The sequence below is a fragment of the Cylas formicarius genome, unplaced genomic scaffold (assembly GCF_029955315.1).
Source record: "Cylas formicarius isolate icCylForm1 unplaced genomic scaffold, icCylForm1.1 PGA_scaffold_8__14_contigs__length_24414737, whole genome shotgun sequence".
In the NCBI taxonomy this organism is placed as follows: Eukaryota; Metazoa; Arthropoda; class Insecta; order Coleoptera; family Brentidae; genus Cylas; species Cylas formicarius.
The window spans coordinates 5,340,248-5,360,464 of NW_026844361.1; the positions used below are offsets into that span (position 1 = coordinate 5,340,248).

The 20,217-nt window shown below is 33.9% G+C and overlaps 1 protein-coding gene across 1 annotated transcript; it reads left to right on the forward strand.

Annotated features, from left to right (window-relative positions):
* The first annotated feature begins 3,093 nt into the window (after positions 1 to 3,093).
* LOC132706650 (spermidine synthase) lies at positions 3,094 to 18,249 on the forward strand. Its single transcript, XM_060678115.1, has 5 exons — positions 3,094 to 3,225; positions 3,435 to 3,749; positions 7,967 to 8,165; positions 13,059 to 13,293; positions 17,905 to 18,249. Exons 2-5 carry the CDS (start codon positions 3,619 to 3,621, stop codon positions 18,204 to 18,206), a joined length of 867 nt encoding a protein of 288 aa, XP_060534098.1. The 5' UTR covers positions 3,094 to 3,225; positions 3,435 to 3,618; the 3' UTR covers positions 18,207 to 18,249.
* The last annotated feature ends 1,968 nt before the right edge of the window (positions 18,250 to 20,217 follow it).

The following is a 20,217-nucleotide window of genomic DNA, read 5'->3' on the forward strand; positions in this document are numbered from 1 at the left end:
CGCTGTTTTAAAATAATGTATATAATTAATTTTGACTTTCCAGCGCAAAGCAAAATGATTTGCAACTTTTTATTTGCCCCCGAAGGTTCACATTATTGGTAAATCGATTATACAATAAAAAATATTTTTCCCGTAACAGTTTATTTTGAAGAAAATCTTTTGTAATTGCTTGAAAGGTGGTTATTATCAAGTATTGCCAGATCCAGTTTTTTTTTAGAATTTTTGGAGCAATAATTTTGATGAAATACAACTTAATGACATAGTATACTTACTTAAAGAAAAAAATGTATCTCCTAAAATAATAAGAATCATAGAAGAACTCAATTACAACTGCTGATGAGAGAAAAAGTAAAAAGTCTAACAGGATGCAAAATAGTATCTAAGGAACCAATAAGATGTGAGCTGGCGATTGAGAGAAAAATCATAAAGCAAGTAATGTCATCAAGATACTTAGGAATAGATGTAACAAGCCACCGATATATTTTCCAAGAGAGTATATAGCAAGTAAGGAAAGCAGTAGTCACAGCAGGTGCATTATGGGATATAGTGAGGAGAAATAAACATCTAGGAATTGAAACGAAAACAAGAATCTATAAAACATGTATAAAACCAATACTTACGTATGCCATAGAAACCAGAGCCAGAGCCAACTGAAATGAAAACAGGTATGAAACGAAGATATCTGGCAACAATGTAATATTCAAGATATAGTAAGATGGTGACGAGAGAGAACAAAAAATTGGAATCAACACATAACGAGAATGGAAGAGCACAGATTAGCAAAGGTCACAAGAGATGGAAAACCCGAGGGGAAAAGATCAAGAAGAAGACTACGAAAAAGATGGCAAGATAGCTGGTCATCAGAATCATAAATAAGGTTAAATATTACTATTATATGAAATATTACACAAGTAATTGGACTTACCTTAGGAACAAGAAGAAGAATAGTCCTGTACCGTACACTAATGTTAGGAATCGCTGCACATAGATCTATGCTCACTAGTTATTGTTTTAAAGTACATCATCCTATCATAGATTAATTTACATTGTTCAAAACACTTATAACAGGCAATCATAGATCTATCTTCATCGTTCACTTTTTTAACGTACATCATGGTATCATAGATTAAAATACATTGTTCGCAACATTTATAACCGACAATCATAGATCTATGCTCAATGTTTATTGTTTTAATGTACATCATCGTATCATAGATTAATGTACATTATTCGCAACATTTATAACCGGCAATCAGATCTATGCTATGTTCATTCTTTTTATATTTATTGTTGATACTATTAATAACCAGCAGTGGTAGCTTTATGCTTAGTATTTATCGAATTTACGTACAAAAATAGTAACTTAATGAGCGAGAAAACTAACCTACGAACGTTTATTGTAGAAATGACACCTGTCTTTCGCTCAAAATTAATGTTTATTGAATTGATATACTTTGTTAACTCAGTGGTCTTGACGAATTGATGCAGAGTGGAGTGTATATTTATAACTATTTATATTTACAAGTAACTTAATAAGTTGATTTTTTAGCTAAAATTTTCGTCACTGTTCAGGAGAGGGCGTTCGAAAGGTAAAACACTAGAATGATATTATTTTAAGTAATGTTAATTATACAAAATAATGCCATTCCTTAACTAAAGCTTCATCGCCATCGACAAGGTAGTTTTACCCCATAATTATAACTAAACGCTTGAGAAAGAAAAATATGCTTCCATTTGGTAGCCGCTTATCAAAAAGCCGAAACGGCCTGGGACCCCCGATCCATTTGGGGCCCATTCATACGCGAAATCGCGTAGATTAATAAAGTTAAATTCTCCGCCCCCCCGGAAAGTGTCCGGAATAATTCCCTAATCAAAACAAATCTAATAAAACTACGACGGCACAAAGGGCTAGATATGTGCGTCACCTAATAAAATCAAATCGCGGCGCGCCTTGGAAGAACGGATGAATGGTTACCGTGGTAACTTGATACACGCGGCAACAATCGAGGGGTGCCGCGCTCTCTAAGGCCACTCGATTTTACAATCCCCAATTAGAAGCCGGCGTACGGCTGTCGATTAGTGCTTGTCAGAGTAGTAATTTTGCGAATTACTGGGAAGGATAACGTTATTAGTTGACCCTAGTTCAATGTTTTGGTTTGGCTATACGCAAAGTGTGCGGGAATATATTTGATTTGGGGTGTTTGGGATATGATATACAGTGTGTCCAAGATAAGGATCCTAAGCATGACAAATTCAGAACTTGTACCTGAAAATTGTGTTCTTGGAAGCTATTTATACGCCGTTTAGAAAGTTAACAAATGACGAGAATTTGACATCACACCCTGTATATGAAATTTGCCGTTCAAAAATAGTATGCTCCGAGGAAAGTATGATCACTAACTTCAACCGTCGCACTACAGATTTGACAGGCTCGGGGACAAGTATTTACCTCAAAGCATTTTAAAAAATACTATAAAATTTTCCTTTGAACTAAAAAAAGTAGGGCGTGTGTAATTTGTAATAAAAAATGGAATCGGATGCAGGGCGTACTTTTTTATCGGCCTTATAAAAAATAAACTTGATGATAGTATTCTGCAAACAAAACGTTGAATATAAAATCTAAAAATGCCACCATGTAGTACTTTACATGAGCTAACCTGAAAGTGTTATTAGGTGTCAGATATCTTTGATATGTTTCAAAGGAAACAACTTTCTCCTAAATGAACTTCTGTATCTTCAACATATCGTGGACACACTGTGCGGAAAAGTTCTCATCGTTAATGATTTTAATTCAAAATGGGCCTTTATTAGTGATTTAAATCCGAGTTTCCTCCATTTAAGTGCTATAACATGAATAAAAAGAGTCCACTAAAGTAGAAACCCCAACAAACCCTGACGAAGATCTCAAAACTTGTTCAATATAAAAAAAAAATAAATATCTTGCTATGGTGCGGAACTCGTGGCGCCATCTCGAAGGCAGTGACAATATTACTGGTTGATTTCTAACAGTAATTCTGCAAGTTTAAAATTTCTTCGCAAGATGGGGCCAGTAGTAGTTGAATTCGTTCCATTTGTTTTCCAGACAAGTTAGTTGTTTTCGCGATTAATTGTTCGGTTAGTTTAAATCTAATTAATCCACTCACTCCCAGATTTGAAAAATGAAACAAATACTTCACAAATATGTAAACGTTGGATCTGTAAACGCCGTTGACAGTGTGACCATAGGTAGGTAAACGTTGTTTGACACGAGGGATATCGCATTTATCAAATTATTTTTATCACTTTGTGTAACCGTTGCGACAAAAATTGTGATAAGCAATGCTACGTGCTTCGATCTTTTTCTTTTTGAAATTAATGAATTATGACGATTGCCATAAAATATGACGATCCCGCTCGGTGTACTCCGCTCAAAAGTATTTGGTACGTTTCGGTAGGAAATTTTGGAATGGGCTTTTTCCGCGGCCCGACGAGACTCGCGCTGCTACATGATTACCATGACCTTACGGCTGCATGTGAAAAACAATGATAACCAGTTCTTAATAATCAAAACACGCGAGACCGGCCTCATTGCGATCTGAAAATTTGTCGGGTAGCGGTTGATTCCGGACGTCGGGAAAGATGGACCAAATCAGAGCCGGGTGGTTCAGCGAGATATCGGACCTTTGGCCGGGGCAGTGCTTCTCCCTGAAGGTGCAGGAGGTGTTGTTTCACGAGCGGTCCAAATACCAAGACGTGCTCATAGTGCAAACGTAAGTGTACTGTGTCAGTTTCGGGTTAGTTTTTAGTTCAGGGACCATCTTATTTTATTTTTTACTCCATTTTTGGCGACTTAGAAACTCATTTTAAACACGTTTTGTGTTTACCAAATCTTATCTCTAGAATATCCCGGATAAACGCAAAATAAACGGCAAAGTTCAGACATCCGGTATATTATAAAATTCCATTTCTAAACTAACCAGCAGCGGTACCAAAAATTAAATTAATTCATTAATTTAATTTTTCTATTCCCTTCTGTAACATTCCTAATTATACGACGATTTTTGGGAAGGTCCATTCAAGTTGCGCATGCGGCAGGTTTAAAATATCGCTTGTAACCAATGGCCTTGCGGAATTCAATAACCAACATGGCTGCTGACAGACCGTCAATAAGTTCGGATGTTGATTTTATTTAAAATATGCCTGGGAAGAGGAGTTAAGTGTGCGGAAATCGCTGTTTAAAAAGGAACTGGTACCTTATTAATAAGGACCGAAATCAGTAAGGTTGTGTTCTAATAGACTTACCTCAAATGTTCAAAAAACGATATGATAATTAAGAAAACAGGAAAAACCGCCTGTAACCTAAATTGACAAATAAATGAAGCCGTTCTTGGGCTTGCTGATCCCTGAATATTTTACATATTGTAAGTGTAGCGGATAAAATTGTACGAATATTAGGGGCAGTAAAAAGAAGTACCAATCAACTTAATCAAACAGGGCGCTCCTATATAACAGATTAAAACAAATTTGAAACTAGACGAAAACGGACAATATTATAGTTGCAGTACAAGAAACAACGAATTACTTTGGAATATATGTGCAAGAATCAAAAAGCGGTAAGACTCTCTAATATATGGATGTATACAAATTTACAAAAAATAATGCACAAAGTATGCTAAAGACTAAAGAACGCAAGAACAAACACTATATAAACTTGAATTTTAGTTATTTATATAATATTGAATGTTATCTATTTATTTGTGTTATTGTGTGTTTGTATGTATTGTATTGTATCTATGTTCTTAAGACCTCTATCCCAGTTAATGGTAATTGTTTAACGGTTTTAACGGTAATAAATAATAAAAAATAAATAAATAATAAAAAAAACAAAAGGGAAAGGAAATATATAATTTTTGGCTTCTCGAAACTGTTTTAATTACTTTAATTTTTCTTGATTATTTTTAGGGACGATAACAGTTATGTGAGTATTAGCTCTGGTTTAATAGTTATGGTTGATTATAGTAGTTTTCTAGTACAGAGTACTACAAAGTAGTGTACAGGGTGGTCGTAATCGGACTGTTTTAATAAGAAAAACCTATTTGTGAATTAGATAGAGCAAAATCGACTTACATGTAATGGACTCTATTTTTGAGAATCATTTAGTGGTTAAAATCGCAATTTCTATATCTTCACTACGAATTGAGGTATAGGGATTTTTCAATGCTCTTTCCTTTTGAAAATTGACAATAACTTTTTTATTTATGAAACTTTTGGATTCGGATGAAAACATTTTTATAGCAAGTTTATAAGGAAAATGCAGTGGCGTACTTAGTTTTCTATTTTTTCATAAAGGAACCCAACTTTCTTAATTTATATGGCAATCATAGTTGACTATAATCTTAAAAAATGCCAACGTCGAGCCCTTTTCAGCCATGTAGATTTGTTGGTATCTGTGATTAAAATAGGCGGCGGACGTATAGGAAATTTGCGAACCATTAAAATAATTCAATAAACTCCGCAACTTTAAAAAAGACAACGAAAATTTATAATAACTCAACTAATATTTAGCTTTAATATCTTTGATTATTTATAAAAAAAAAACTATTTTAACCTAATAAACAAAACACAATAAATATTCGAATACAAAATATTAAAATTTTAGATTAATTATATTGAAATATTTTTTTCAAATGGGCGCCGAACTCTTCAACGCACCATTTTCGTATCGTATGTCAACTAATCACGAACTCTATAGGATTGATGGAATTAAACGCTTCTCGAGTGGCTTTAATTATAGGATCTTTTAATCTCCCTCATAAGAAAAAATCTAGAGTACTTATATCACACAATCTCGCAGGTCCCAGAACAGAGCCTCTAGTTCCAATCCAACATTGTCCAAACTTTTCATTTAAAAGTTCAATACGTGCGTTTTGAGAGGGGCAACGCCTTGCTGATAATAAATAGTTCTTCCAAAAATTAATGGCACGTGTTCGAAAAAAGAAACAACACAAAATATTTATATAACCATCCGCTGTTAGATTTTAATTTAAAAAAAATAAGATCCCACAAATCTACCTCGGAAAATTCCTACCCATACATTCAATCCAAAGCGACCTTGTCTGTTGTGAAACTCTACAATATGAGTATTTTTGTAATTGGTACAATTTTCTGTTACGATATGGCTTGAATTTACGTTTTTATAAAGTACTCAAAACTTTAGTTTTTCCTGCATTTGTTGCGTCAGCTACTGACGGGGGATATGCTTCGATTTTCCAATTATATTCAATTATCCCACTTCCTGTTCTCCATTTAAGTGGGTTGGATTTTGCCTTGGCTTTTTGAAACTCCGTAATTGGTTGAAGCGGAAAGCGTCACTTTACTACGCGTTTTTTTTTTCCTTCGGACATTTTTGGGGATATTACCTCACGGCTTTGGGAGCTTTTACAACGGCTTGAATTTTGACGTTTGCCAATTCTTGCGGTCATGTCAAAATGTACTCGTGTTGTTTTGCAAAAATGTAGAAAAAGTTTAGTATGCAACATGTTTGGTAAACTTTTTTTTTATTAAACACTCGCTCCGTTTGTGCCAAATAAACTCGTGACTCAAATGCTGCTTGCCACTTGTTGCATTGTAACGTTAGAAATATTCGGTTGTCTGGTTGCTGCCGCTCTGGACATGTATTGAAATAATATATGCATATATTATGCAACAAGTGCGGTAAACGGCATTTGACTCACGAGTTTATTTGACACGAGCGGAGCGAGTGTTTAATAAACGAGCGACTTAAAAAGTTTGCCGAACGTGTTGCATACTATATATTTTCTACGACCGTTAGTTTTTGGGTGCATTTTTACAAAACAACACGAATACGTTCACTGACATGACTGTCAGAATTGACAAACGTCAAAATTCAAAGCGTGGGAAATATATTGCCATGTCTTTTCGTCACAGATACAAACAAATCTACTTGACTGAAAAGGCGTCGACATGGGCATTTTTTTAAGACCATAGCCAACTATGATTATCATTTAAAATGTTGTATTCATTTATGAGACAACGGAGAACCTTAGAAAAATCTGAATACGCCACTGCATATGCATTTTCATAAATAAAATGGTTATGGCCAACGCTCTATATCTCGGTTGGTAGTGAAAATCGGCGTGCGCTTTTTTTTTGAAAAATAAAACTGCTTTACTATTGAGCAAAATAATGTTTTATAAAGATTAACTTTTGTTCCTAAAATTAATAATAAAAGAAGAATATTTTAAAATAAATAAATTTCATTTTGCGCTCACAAAAAATAGTATACTATGCAACAAGTGCGGTAAACGGCATTTGAGTCACATGTTCATTTGGCACGAGCGCAGCGAGAGAGTGTTTAATAAACAAGTGACTTAAAAAGTTTGCCAAACCTGTTGCATACTATACTTTTTCTGCGACAGTTAGTTTTTGGTCATTTTTGTAAAACAACACGAATACATTCACTGACATGCCCGTCAGAATTGACAAACGTCAAAATTCAAGCCCTGCGGTAATATCCGAAATGGAAAACGAAACTGACGGTGTAAAATGACACTTTCCTCACGCTAGATCGGTGTATAATTGGTATTTTACAGAAGGGAGTAGAAAATATTATTTTATGCAATAAGTGCGGTAAATGGCATTTGAGTCAAATGTTCGTTTGGCATCAGCGGAGCGAGTGTTTAATAAATGAGTGATACGTATTGCATACTATACTTTTTCTACGACCTTTTATTATTTTACGTAATATTTCCGAAAACATCTCATTACTTCCAAACCCGTGCGGTAATATATATATATATATATATATATATATATATATATATATATATATATATATATATATATATATATATATATATATATATATATATATATATATATATATATTATGCTATTTTACAGAAGGGATTAGAAAAAATATGTATTATTATACGATAATTATTGAAAACTCCTGCTTTTCGTTTAGCACCAATCACGGCAGGGCTCTGATCCTGGACGGGATCATCCAGTGCACAGAATTCGACGAGTTCTCTTACCAAGAAATGATTGCGTTCCTGCCGCTCTGCGCGCACCCCCAGCCAAAGAGGGTGCTGATTGTCGGCGGAGGAGATGGCGGAGTCGCCAGGGAAGTGCAGAAGCATCCGCTCGTCCAAGAATTCGTACAGGTAAAGTCTGTTCATAGATATAAGAAAGTGACTAACTTATACGAATTAAGGAAAGACCTGCGCAAGCTGCAAGAATGAAATATGGCCGAACAGGTCCGTACTTAGAATTTAATTATTTGGGGTTTTGTTACGAAAGATACTAAACAATATTTATTTATTTATGTATTTATGTTTAAATCTAAAATAAAACTACAAATTGTTTTTATTACCTACTTAAATTACTTAAAATTATTCACATAATATATCAGTGTCACTATCGCTATCATCGCCTGTTCAAATTGTTATTTGTTCTATATTATTTGCTAAATAGAAATACGGTTGTTCTAGTTTTTCAATATGTTTAACAGAATTTGCCCAACTTTGTGGAGGGATGTTAAAAACTTCGGTTTCTATAAGTTTGAGGACATTGGAGTTAACACGGGGAAAAACATTATTACGACAAATGGCAGATTTCAGTTGGCGCCAAACATCTTCAATGGGATTAAATATACAATGGAAAGATTTTTTGCATAATTATGACAGACGTATTCCTTTTGTAGGTTCAAGCTTTGTAGAACCTCAATTAATTTCTTTTTGGTATAATATTCCTGAAAATAAATGTCGTTGTTATACATGTAGTTTTGGATTGTTGCTTTTCTGTCACATGAGGAAGGGGTTTTAGTCAACTGTCTACTGTGATAACTTAACTTAACTTAAATCTAAAACCCATGTGTTGAATACACTTCCATGAGGTAGTTTTGCCACATTTAATACCGGTTTCATCTTTTTCAAACCTCCTAATTAAGATATCTAATGTAGGCACGCTTTGTTCCTCGTATAACTGGTAAATTTTACGCCGTATTATATCTTGATCATTTTCATCTACACTCGAGAAAATGTCAGCATCGCTTCCTTTTTCCTCGCTGAAATGGGATTATTCACAATTTTCCATACAGTTGATGTTGGAATTTTCGTCAATGTGGCCGTTTCTTCTAAAGATACAGGCACCACGTTCAATGAGACTCAAATAAACATTGTTTATAATTTCCTTAGTCTCAATAGAATAGTGTTTTCTACATTTGGGCAGGAGCATCTCTTGGATAATCCCATTCAAAAGCAATTGGTCACTTTCTTATATCTATGAACAGACCATATAGTGCTTTTACAGATAATTAGGTTTTAGTATACTGTATACCATAAAACTGAATTATCATGGGTTTAACAACATGATTGAAAGTATTATAACAAGTTTCTACCACTAGCACCTAATTAACAATAATATTGTGGCAAGACAACTAAGTATGGCCAAAGAAATAGAGCCAAATTAAACTTTTAATAAAACTGCTCCATATTTTACCGAAAACATTTTGGTGAATTTTTCTGGATTTATTATACCATTTTTTGCTAAAAATAAATTAATATTAATGCAAAAACCAAAATTATAAATAAATGCGTCAAGAACAATAATACAAATTGGAAACAATACTATTTAGGTATATGTCAAAATCATTTCCTTTGCATTTTATTGCGAATTTGGAAATCTAATTTGTTTATTTCCTAAATAATTCTCATTAAAATGAGCCGTGTTATCTACTGTACAGTTGCTGAAAGAATGACAGTGCATGCATTAAAATTGCAATCAGTACATGAAAACTGTGGAGCAAGAAGAAAAACAACCTGAAGACAGCCATATTGTTCGAACTTCCAAAAACGACTCATTTAAGTCAACTAGCGATATTATAATTGAACTGGAGTTAGAAATAAGTTCAACTGCGGTTCGGAAAAGGCTTCAGAAAAGTAACCTGCATGGTAGAGCAACAAGAAAAGATCATTAAAAATCATTAAACACAGTTTAAAGTTTGTTCCAGATCATTTAAATTGGAATTAAAAAGTGGCGCAATATATACAAACTATGGAGAGATGATATAAAAATTAATTTAAAAGGTTTTAATGCCAGCCGATATGTTAGATGGCGGCCCAACCATCGAAATTGAAGTTGTGGCGAGCTTTGTCTTGGTACGTTGTAGGACTAATTTACTGGATAAAGAAGATTCTGGACCAAAATCGTTCATATTTTTCAAGACATTATGTTACCATTTGCAGAGGATCACATGCCCTTAATATGGAAGTATCAACAGGATAATGATCCAAAACATTCTTTTAGAAAAGCAAAACAGTTGGATGTTATGGATTTACTCCCGTGGCCTTCCCAATCTCCGGATCTCCATCTTTATCTTAAATATCCAAGTTGCCAAGCATAAAACATATAAGGAGCAACAATAATAATTAAATCGGCATGGGAAGCAATACCAGCAGAATTTTGATATAGGCTTATAAACTCTATGCCCAGAAGATACCATGAAGTTATTAAATATAAAGTTCGTTATATTAAGCATTAGGTATGCAAAACATGTTTGTGTGTAATTTAATTACTTTATAACTATTTGTTGATGTTGTATTGTATTTGTTTCTTGAAAGGCTCTATTTTTGTGGCCAGATATTTTTAAGAGATTTCAATTATTCATTTAGATTAATTATTTTTTTTTTCGTTAGCAATTAGATGTTTGTAATAAAATTTGTTTTGTAGCTTAAATGCGATACTAAAAGTTTATTGCCTACAAAATATGATATATTGAAATGGCTCTATTTCATTGACCAAAACTGTATATTCTCGTTTGTTCGGCTAACGAGTCACAAACATATACTTTTAAAATTTCTAAAACCTCATTTCTATCTTTATCTTTCTTCAAAAAAATTATTGCAAATCGACTCCATATATGGACCGCCTCACATAAGAAGAGGTATAGGACAAGGAGGCATAATAGCTCTAGAAGACGTTTTCAAAGAATCTAAATTGGGAATGAAGGAAAAGATAGAGAAATATGTGAACAGCACTTCAACAACCTAAGATACGCGGATGACCTCATGATAACTGATGAAAAAAGAACAGCAATAAATACTGAAAGAGCTGGACAGAGGAGCTAAAAATATAGGTCTCAACATGAGCTATACCAAAACCAAACTCATAATCAAGAAAACGAAATAGCAGAAATAAAGATGCAAGTTAGATAAATATTATCAATATGACATTCAGTCAAACATGGACAAAGTAGCGAAAGCACAAACATCAGTGAAAAGGCAAATAAAAGGTAGAAAAATCAAAATGGAAATTTGCCAGTCATACATCAGACAAAAGTACTATAAACTGGCGACCTTGGGAAATATTTCAAATATATATATATTTTATATTATTATATATTATATATAATTTTACTCCGTATTATATCTTGATCACTTTCATCTACACTCGAGAAAGTGTCAGCATCGCTTCTTTTTTTCTTCGCTGAAATGGGATTATCACAATTTTCCTTACAGTTGATGTTGAGATTTTCGTCAATGTGGCCTTTTCTTCTAAAGATGTTGGCACCACGTTCAATAAGAGTCAAATAAACATTGTTTATAACTTCCTTAGTCTCAATAGAATAGTGTTTTCTACATTTGGGCGGGAGCATCTCCTGAGATACACAAGACCCGCACATATTTTGCATAATTCGCACACGATTCAACACAGCGTATTACACACGAAATAAAAATGATTACTAATAAACTTAAACTAAGTAGTATACCAAACCCAAGAATATTAAACACAGGTAAGTATAAAATTACTTTCTATTACGGACCACAATTTCACCTGAAACTTAAGGTAACAATCTTGTTGCATTGTATGTTAATGACCACCCTTGGATAATCCCATTAAAAGGAATTGGGCCTGTCAGATAGCCTCCGCGATCTTCCGATCTCTCAATTTTGGATTTTTTTTATAGGGCTATATGCAAAATGAAGCAGAACTTCCAGACGCAATTCATTAACCTCTTCGAAATCTACGACTCATACCAATGATTCTTTCTAACGCTATTAAATAAGGATTATAAAAATATGCCAATTTTGCATTAGAGAATATGGTCGTCAATTTGAACATTAGCTTAAAAAATTTGTTTGTTTCTTTTTTTTTAATAATATCATTTTGTGTTTTGTTATATTGTGGCTTTATGCTACAAAACTGTTGTTGCAAACTTACTGTTATTATAACAATATAAAATATTTTATTATTATTCTTCGTTGGCAATATCTAGCTGTCCATTGTGTATTTATGATCTAATGACTATGAAACTAAGCGTTGATTTTGGAAAATTGTCATTTATTTGCTTGTTTCTGAGAAAAATTGCATACTGTTTTATATTTTTACAAAATTAAAAAAAACTACAAATTTTATAGTCTACTATTATCGAGATATTAAAAAAAATAAAGTAGATTTTGATAACTGTTTGACCTGGCCCTGTATATACTAATTCCGAAGGCGGAATTGAGTTCTACGGGAAATGTTATATAGAGGCAGTTTTTACATTTCGGATAAGTTATTTGATAGTTAAGATACGATGGGTGCCTAAAAATGCAATATTTTAAAGTTAGCTCTGTATCTTAAAAACTAAAAGTTCTATGAAAATGTTGTTAATGGCTTCTTTTGTTTCAAGAAATAGTAGTGCGCTATAGCGAAAACCGCAACTTTATATATATATATATATATATATATATATATATATATATATATATATATATATATATATATATATATATATATATATATATATATATATATATATATATATATATATATATATATATATTCTCACGTATTGATTCACGGATGGAAAAATGTGATGACACTATATTCCGGGATATCATCCGTTCGCTCGTTGAACTCCGATATATATATATATATATATATATATATATATATATATATATATATATATATATATATATATATATATATATATATATATATAATGTTTATAAATGATGATGACGGTTCCCTTCTGTCTTCGTCAAACCCTGGTATCGAGGATTTTTCAGGTCGAGATCGACGAAGTAGTGATCGAAGCTAGCAAAAAATACTTACCGTTCATGGCGGAGGGCTTCAGCTCCTCCAAGCTGATTCTAAAGGTTTGTGACGGCTTCGAATACATGAAAAACCACAAGAACCAATTCGATGTCATCATCACTGATTCTTCGGATCCCGTGGGACCTGCCGTCAACCTCTTCACCGAATCCTACTTCAAATTGCTGAAGGAGGCATTAAAACCAAATGGTGAGAAAGCCTTTCTACCTTTCAACACTAGTGCTGACTGACTTAGCATTGACCATTTTCATTCGTGGCCGGGATTAAAACCAAGCGATTTGCAGTAAACTATCAGTTTTTCAGCATTTTTTTAATATTGAAGGGTATTAAACGCACTTCGTGATTATATATCAATAAGGCAGAATGTGCCCATTTCTTATTGCAATTGTGGGGTATCTCGGTTATCATTAAAGATACAGTTTTTGAAGCTTTGTTTTTGGGATAGAAACAGAAAATTTGTTACACATCAGTTACACCCATTATCCCAATGGCAATATTATAGATCTTTTTACGTAGAATCTGGTGGGTATACATTTTTTTTGTATTTTTTCTTAAAAGTTAAGATACAAGCTAAAGTTGTGTTTTTTTTTTAAATCAAACCACCACATCTGATTGCTCTTCTTATAAATATTTTTTTAGCAAACATATACAGTGTGTCCAAAATGGCGATATTGGAAATTATTAGAGATAGGAAGATGATTAAATTAAAACAAAATTGCAAAATTTAAAAGGTGTAATGTTTTGAAAGGCCTCAAGAACTAGTCATCTCAGTTGATCCTCAGTCTCAAAAACTCGCTAGTAAATATAATTTTTGCAATATATCCATATGAAAATACCGAGTGGAATGAGGTTGGGCGTATCTTCTAACCGTATCCTTAATTAACCTTTAAATTTTGCTTTTCTCTGAGTTAGCCATCTTCATATCTCATGATATCCTTGTCTAGGAACGACTGTATATATTAGAAAATATGCTTGTTTTCACAATCACAATTTTATTCTAGTTATCAAATTGTTATTACTGTTATTATTGTTACTATTATTATTCGAATTACTCAAATGCTCATAACATACGAATTCCTTTTTGGGACATTTACGAGGATAATTGTCTAGAACGTAAATTGCAAGATGCAGTGGCGTACTCGATTAAAAAAATAAATAAAATGTAAGTTTTGATGTTTTAAGAATATATAGTCGTCAGGTAATATTTTTAAAAATAAGTATAAATATTTACACTTTTGATTTGCTTCCCTAAAATTCTCCAATATATTAAAAAAAATGTTTCCTGATAACATTATTGTCGCAGGGCATATATAATGCCTACTATGTTTCTTTCCGAAAAGTTCTACTTTTTTTCCTCCTTATAGGGTCTTCTGTCTATCCTGTATGATCATTTTACCTTTTTTCCTTAGTTATTGACAAAATATATGTTTATTTGGATAATTAAAATTTTTCGAAAAGTGTATAAAAAAATTATCTGTTTCAAAAAGTTATAACGGGTAACTAAAATCCTGTTGTGAGAATTATAGAAATTATGGATCTGCAAAATTACGCAACATACAGTTTCGATGTTCAACGATCTGTTTATTCAACAAGTGTTTCATCTATTTCAAATTAGATGACGCTACCTGTATTAAACAAACATTTTGAGCACTTTATTTGTTAATATAAACATTGAAAATGGCACAAAGAGTGGAAGTATTTGATTGAAAATGAAAATTTAATTTAAAACCTTAAAATATTTGCATGTTTTTATCGGATTGTGGAATCAGTTAAGACCACAGTTGAAATTTGGGTTACTAATCAGACAATTCTACTATAACGGCCTGAAACAATCGGTTTTAATAATTAATTTGCTGAAATCGTGTTAGGCCTATTAATATTTGTAGATATTGTGATTTTAATATTAAAAAGCAATAATTGAATATTGCGTACTCTGTTAAATGGTCTCCAATAATTAAAAGTCATACAAAAACTGAAACTGATTGGCAAATCGGTTTGTTTCGATCTCACACTTCGACAGGTAACGTAACCTTGTTGAACATTTTTGTGCGCGTGTCCCAACCTCTGCCGTGTTTTTCGGGCACTTTACAAACAGTAGTCCATCAATATTGAGTAGATGAATAAAGAGACTTCCAGCCCTACATAACCTCACTTTTTGGCTTCCCGGCCACGGGCCCCTTCGCCCACGGGCCCACCGCCCCCGGGTCACTCGGCCATAGGCTTTGGGCCTTCTTCTTTTTTGCCCATTGGCCACTCGGCCATGGGCCTCCTTTTTTGCGTCCTGGACGTTCGCCCATTGGCCACTCACCCTAACCCAACCAAACCGTCGTCCGTGGTGCCAACCTAACCAAACCGTTGTCCGTGATGCCAACCAAACCGTGGTCCGTGGTGCCAACCTAACCTAACCGTCGTCCGTGGTGCCAAACTAACCAAACCGTCATCGTATGGGGGACCCAAAGCCTATGGCCGAGTGGCCTGGGGGCGGGGGGCCCGTGGCCGGGAAGCCAAAAAGTGAGGTTATGTAGGGCTGGAAGTCTCTTTATTCATCTACTATATTGTTAGCTGACAAAAGTAATTTATAGCCATCCATCTGCTATAAGCAGTGAAGTTTTGATTGATATACACTCAATAAGTTATACTACATCGGAAATCACATTGGGACGACATTGGATCTAGTCCTAATCACATACGTATTCAGCAGGATATATAGATAGAAACGAGGATCCATTAATTCCAACTGATAACCATAATTCACTATTGACATTTTCTATTCGGAGTAGATCATACTAATTCTGATAGTCCTCAGAGTGATAATTTTATTACGATTTTAATTCCTCCGATTTAACACTTTTAAATGACTGTTTGAGTCAAGTAAATTAGGACGAGTCATTATCAACTCACTCAGTTGATGACACGGTTAATATTTTCTACTAGGTCTTGTATACTCTCGTGCCACGAAAGAAATTCATATGTTTGTTTTCCCCTGCGCTGAAACCGTCGACTCAAAAAAAGATGGCTTACAAAATATTTAAAAACACTGGATTAGGAAACGATCATTAGAACTTATCTCGTACAGAAATGTGGAAGAATTTTGGAATTTTGCTCAAAGTAAAAGTGGTGGGTACGAGTTAGCACTGTTGACGTTTTTCAATACTAAGCAATGTCAGCTTGGACCTGAACTGCCTGATCTTCTTGTCGAATACTTTCAGTCGGTATATGCTCATTCATTTACATTTCGGTTTCTCATTTTGCCTACCCACCTATCCAACCCCTTTCTATCATCATTACTGATTTAAAACCCATTTTTGAAACTGGAAATAAAGCAGACGTCTGCAATTACAGACCTCCAACTTTTCGAAAAGTTAGTTGATGATGATTTGAAATTTATTATCAGCTCAATAATAATTAACGAGTAGTTTGTTTTTTTTTACTATTTAAGTATCTGTCGCGTGTCTTGGGTGGGGTTGGCAAGTGCATGCTGTTTACGCCGACTTCTCCAAGGCATCCGACGAGGTCAATCATGGTGTAGGGCTCAGTAAACTAGAAGCAGCTGGTCATCCGAGAACTGTTTTCAATATAATTGTCAAGACAAATTATGTCCGTTCCAATAATGTTTCTAACCCTTCTGATCCACCCAATGATCCACCTGGGTCCGGGGTTAATATTTATTAATGATATTGTTATGTTTTACTTATGTTATTATGTTTTGCGTATCATGTGAAATGTTATAGGGCACTTTGATCTCAGGCCGATTATCTTAAACCTCAATCTTACCTCGACACAGTTACTACAGTGTGATACTCAATGCGATGAGTCTGAACATAGGAAATGCCACATGCTTCACTAAAAAACACAATATAACTCTGTTCAGCTATTGCATAAATTGCTCTTCATTTTCTTGAGTCTGGAACATCAGTGGGCTTGGAGTAATAATTTACTCCACTTTATCATTTCTTAGTTGCATAGATAGAATAGTATGCTTGGCTTCATTAAAAGAACAGCATTAAATTGCGCAAGTATTTCTGCTATTAGATACTGTTATCTAGTTAGACCTGAACAGTTTGGAACCCTCTTTATGCACGTTTATTCATAGGATCGAGCAAGTACAAAGAAAGTTTTTGAGGTATGTGGCATTTTTTCCTGTGACGGTACAGCTGTGACTTTAGAAGATATTAGGCAAATCTTAAGCTATTTTTTAAGCTCATTCATTATATGGTTAATTGTCCCATGTTGCTTTCTTCATTGATGCTATAAGTTTCATCTAGAAATATCAGATTCCTAAATGTATTTTATCAGCCCTTTAGTATCACGAATAATGGATTTAATCCGTTTATCCCAGATGTGGTATATTTTAATTACCTTGATTTTTTTGACGCCAGGTTTAATAGTTCTGTGAATTTCTTGAAACTTATATTAATATAGTCTGCAGTAATTTATTTACATAAATATTGATACTTATGTTTTATCTTTTTGTATTTAAGTTATAATGGGATAGTTGAATAGTTTATTTTAGTTGTTCTATTGATATACTATAGGTGGGGTAAAGCCCGTTACTAAATAAATAAATAAACTCATTAAAAATTGTTATGCTAACGTCTCAATTAATCTTTCTTTGCTTCCTCCATGAGGACGTCCGTGACACTTCAACCATCGTCGTAACTGAACTAATGATGATCAAGCAATTTTTCATTTACTTCTATTGGTAATAGAGTTGATGATGCCCGAAACTTTCATATTGCTTTTTAAACATGGCGGACCCGCGTGCACTGTCCAAACTATTAAAAGGATGCTTTTTGCTAGGTATAATTTGCTCCCAATCGGGAACCGTGTGGTCGGACCTGGACCAGGTCAAAGACACGTTGTCCAATTGCAAGAGGCATTTCCCTAATGTGAAGTACGCGATGTCGAGCGTGCCGACTTACCCTAACGGCCAAATAGGGTACCTGGTAGCTTCGTTGGAGGCGAGCAGGGACCTGACAAGTCCCTCCATCAGATTCGGCACAAAAGAGGTGGAAGAATATGGTCTGAGGTATTACAATGCGGACATTCACAAGGCTTCTTTCGTCTTGCCCAATTTCGTAGACAAGCTGCTGTTCTCGTAATCTAATATGTGTAATATTTATTTTTAAATAAAATTCTAAGGAGACCCAACAAGTATTTTGACGTAACATGAAAGTGATCACCCAAAAGAGTATCTCAATGTGGACAAATGAAGTCTGCATAAGATATACGAAAATCTACTTATAAGTTTGCTTTACCGCATACACAGAGTGTTTCATAAAGAGTGGGCAATTCCTCAATTGGAGACAGACCTCACGAAACTTCCACATGCTACTGTAAAACTATTCACATATGGATTAATCCTGCGTCGTTTTTTGAAGAATTGACTTTGCTGAAGTTTCGCTATTCAAATTGTTGCCTTGTTCTTCAAAGCTTAATTGAAACTGACTCACAGTCTACTCTGCATCTGCTTATATATTGTTTGAGGGGGCGGCCCTTAAGGAGGGGCATGAACCTTATCTCGTATGTCTAATGGTGAAAGATAAAGACGGACAATTATCTCCCACTCTTAGATGTTCTTATTAATGGATCATACCCAACATTGGGTCATTCTGTTTACAGAAACCTACGCACACAGACCGTTACCTTAATTACATCATGTTTACAGAGCTGTAAAACTATTTCAGCTCCAGTCACCGAATTCATACTTCAAACACCTTACATCTGATCTTCTCTCTAATAATTTGGGCATTAGGGATATTACGCGTTCCATCACAAAGTAAACCACGCCAGAACCTTCCAAAGCAATGAGTCCCACACTTGTCACTGTTGTCTTTCCTTACATTCATTACTGACCACGTATTAAAAGTTCTTAACAAATAGAACATCAAAAATGTTATTTATCTACATGGCACACAGGTATCTTTGAGGCTGAATCGACTCTGGGACTGCTATTACCGCCATCAGTGATAGTTGTCTTCTTCTTTTTCGAATTTTCCAGCGATGGGCAAATTTACTAAGGGCACTTGCCCATTACCGCGCTTAAAATTGCGGGACGTGTTTTAATGTCGACCACTGGTCCATATTGGGAACTGATATGTGGTCCGTATTATGAGAACAAGAATTTTTTTTTGGCTAAGCCGTTTAAACAAAACAAGGCAATAATTAGCTTAAATATTAGAAAAACCCGTTCGTTTAAATTATACAATAGATTTACCGAAAAATGTACATCAGACACTGATGAGAAGCACAAAACGTTGCCACCGAATGAATCTTCCCCACACCATAGAGAAAGAAACAAAAAGATAGTTGTTAAACCGAATGGAAGGAAAGAGAATAACATTCGTGCACAGCGCATCGGAACGGAGTCCGCCTCCTGCTCCGAAATTTTTTGCGATACTCGTGAATCCGCTCAATGTTACAAATAAGTGATTTTGTTTTGGCGACTTATTTGAGTCATAAGTTTAATTTGAGAATTGGAATAAAACGTCTGTGTTTTCAACTGCATCGTATATAATGGATGTATATTTTGCATTGTCTATGGAAGGTAAATAAAATTTTGCAAATATTCTCAATATTAGAAGCAAAATTCAGATTTTTTTATTAAAACATGTATAATTCAACTAGTTTACTTACGGTAAATATTTAGGTCTAATTAAAAGTGAAGTACTTCATCTATCTATGCGTTTAAAAATGAGAAAATATTCTGATGATCTACATAGAAGTTTGCGACACAAATCACAAAATAAGATGTGATACAAAGAAGTTACAGAAAATTAATCATTTATCTTAAAAATCGAACAGTTTCTATACTTAAATAAACATATTGCAAAAAAGTTTCTTTCTTAATTTTTTGTGAATTTTTGTTTTTCTTTCAATTTTAACAACTTTTATTTAGCTGTTTTTTGCTTTTTTTAAATTTTGATAATTTTCGTTTTTATTTCGAGTTTATACTACTGTTTTTTTGACCCGAGAACATTAGAAATATTATTTGTATTTTATCTTTAAAATTTTCTCTTTACTCGGACTTTTTGTTTTATGCTTTAAATATTGTTAAAAGGTTTCTGCATAAAAAATGCTTTCTTTTTTTGTGTCAGTTTTAGACAAGCGTTA

What these genes read in the sequence shown, in the direction of transcription:
- LOC132706650 (XM_060678115.1), top strand. Translation starts at nt 3,619, where the DNA reads ATGGACCAAATCAGAGCCGGGTGGTTCAGCGAGATATCGGACCTTTGG. An exon ending in GACGTGCTCATAGTGCAAAC is followed by an intron (nt 3,750 to 7,966) that starts GTAAGTGTACTG and finishes CTTTTCGTTTAG; the next exon opens with CACCAATCACGGCAGGGCTC. An exon ending in TCGTCCAAGAATTCGTACAG is followed by an intron (nt 8,166 to 13,058) that starts GTAAAGTCTGTT and finishes AGGATTTTTCAG; the next exon opens with GTCGAGATCGACGAAGTAGT.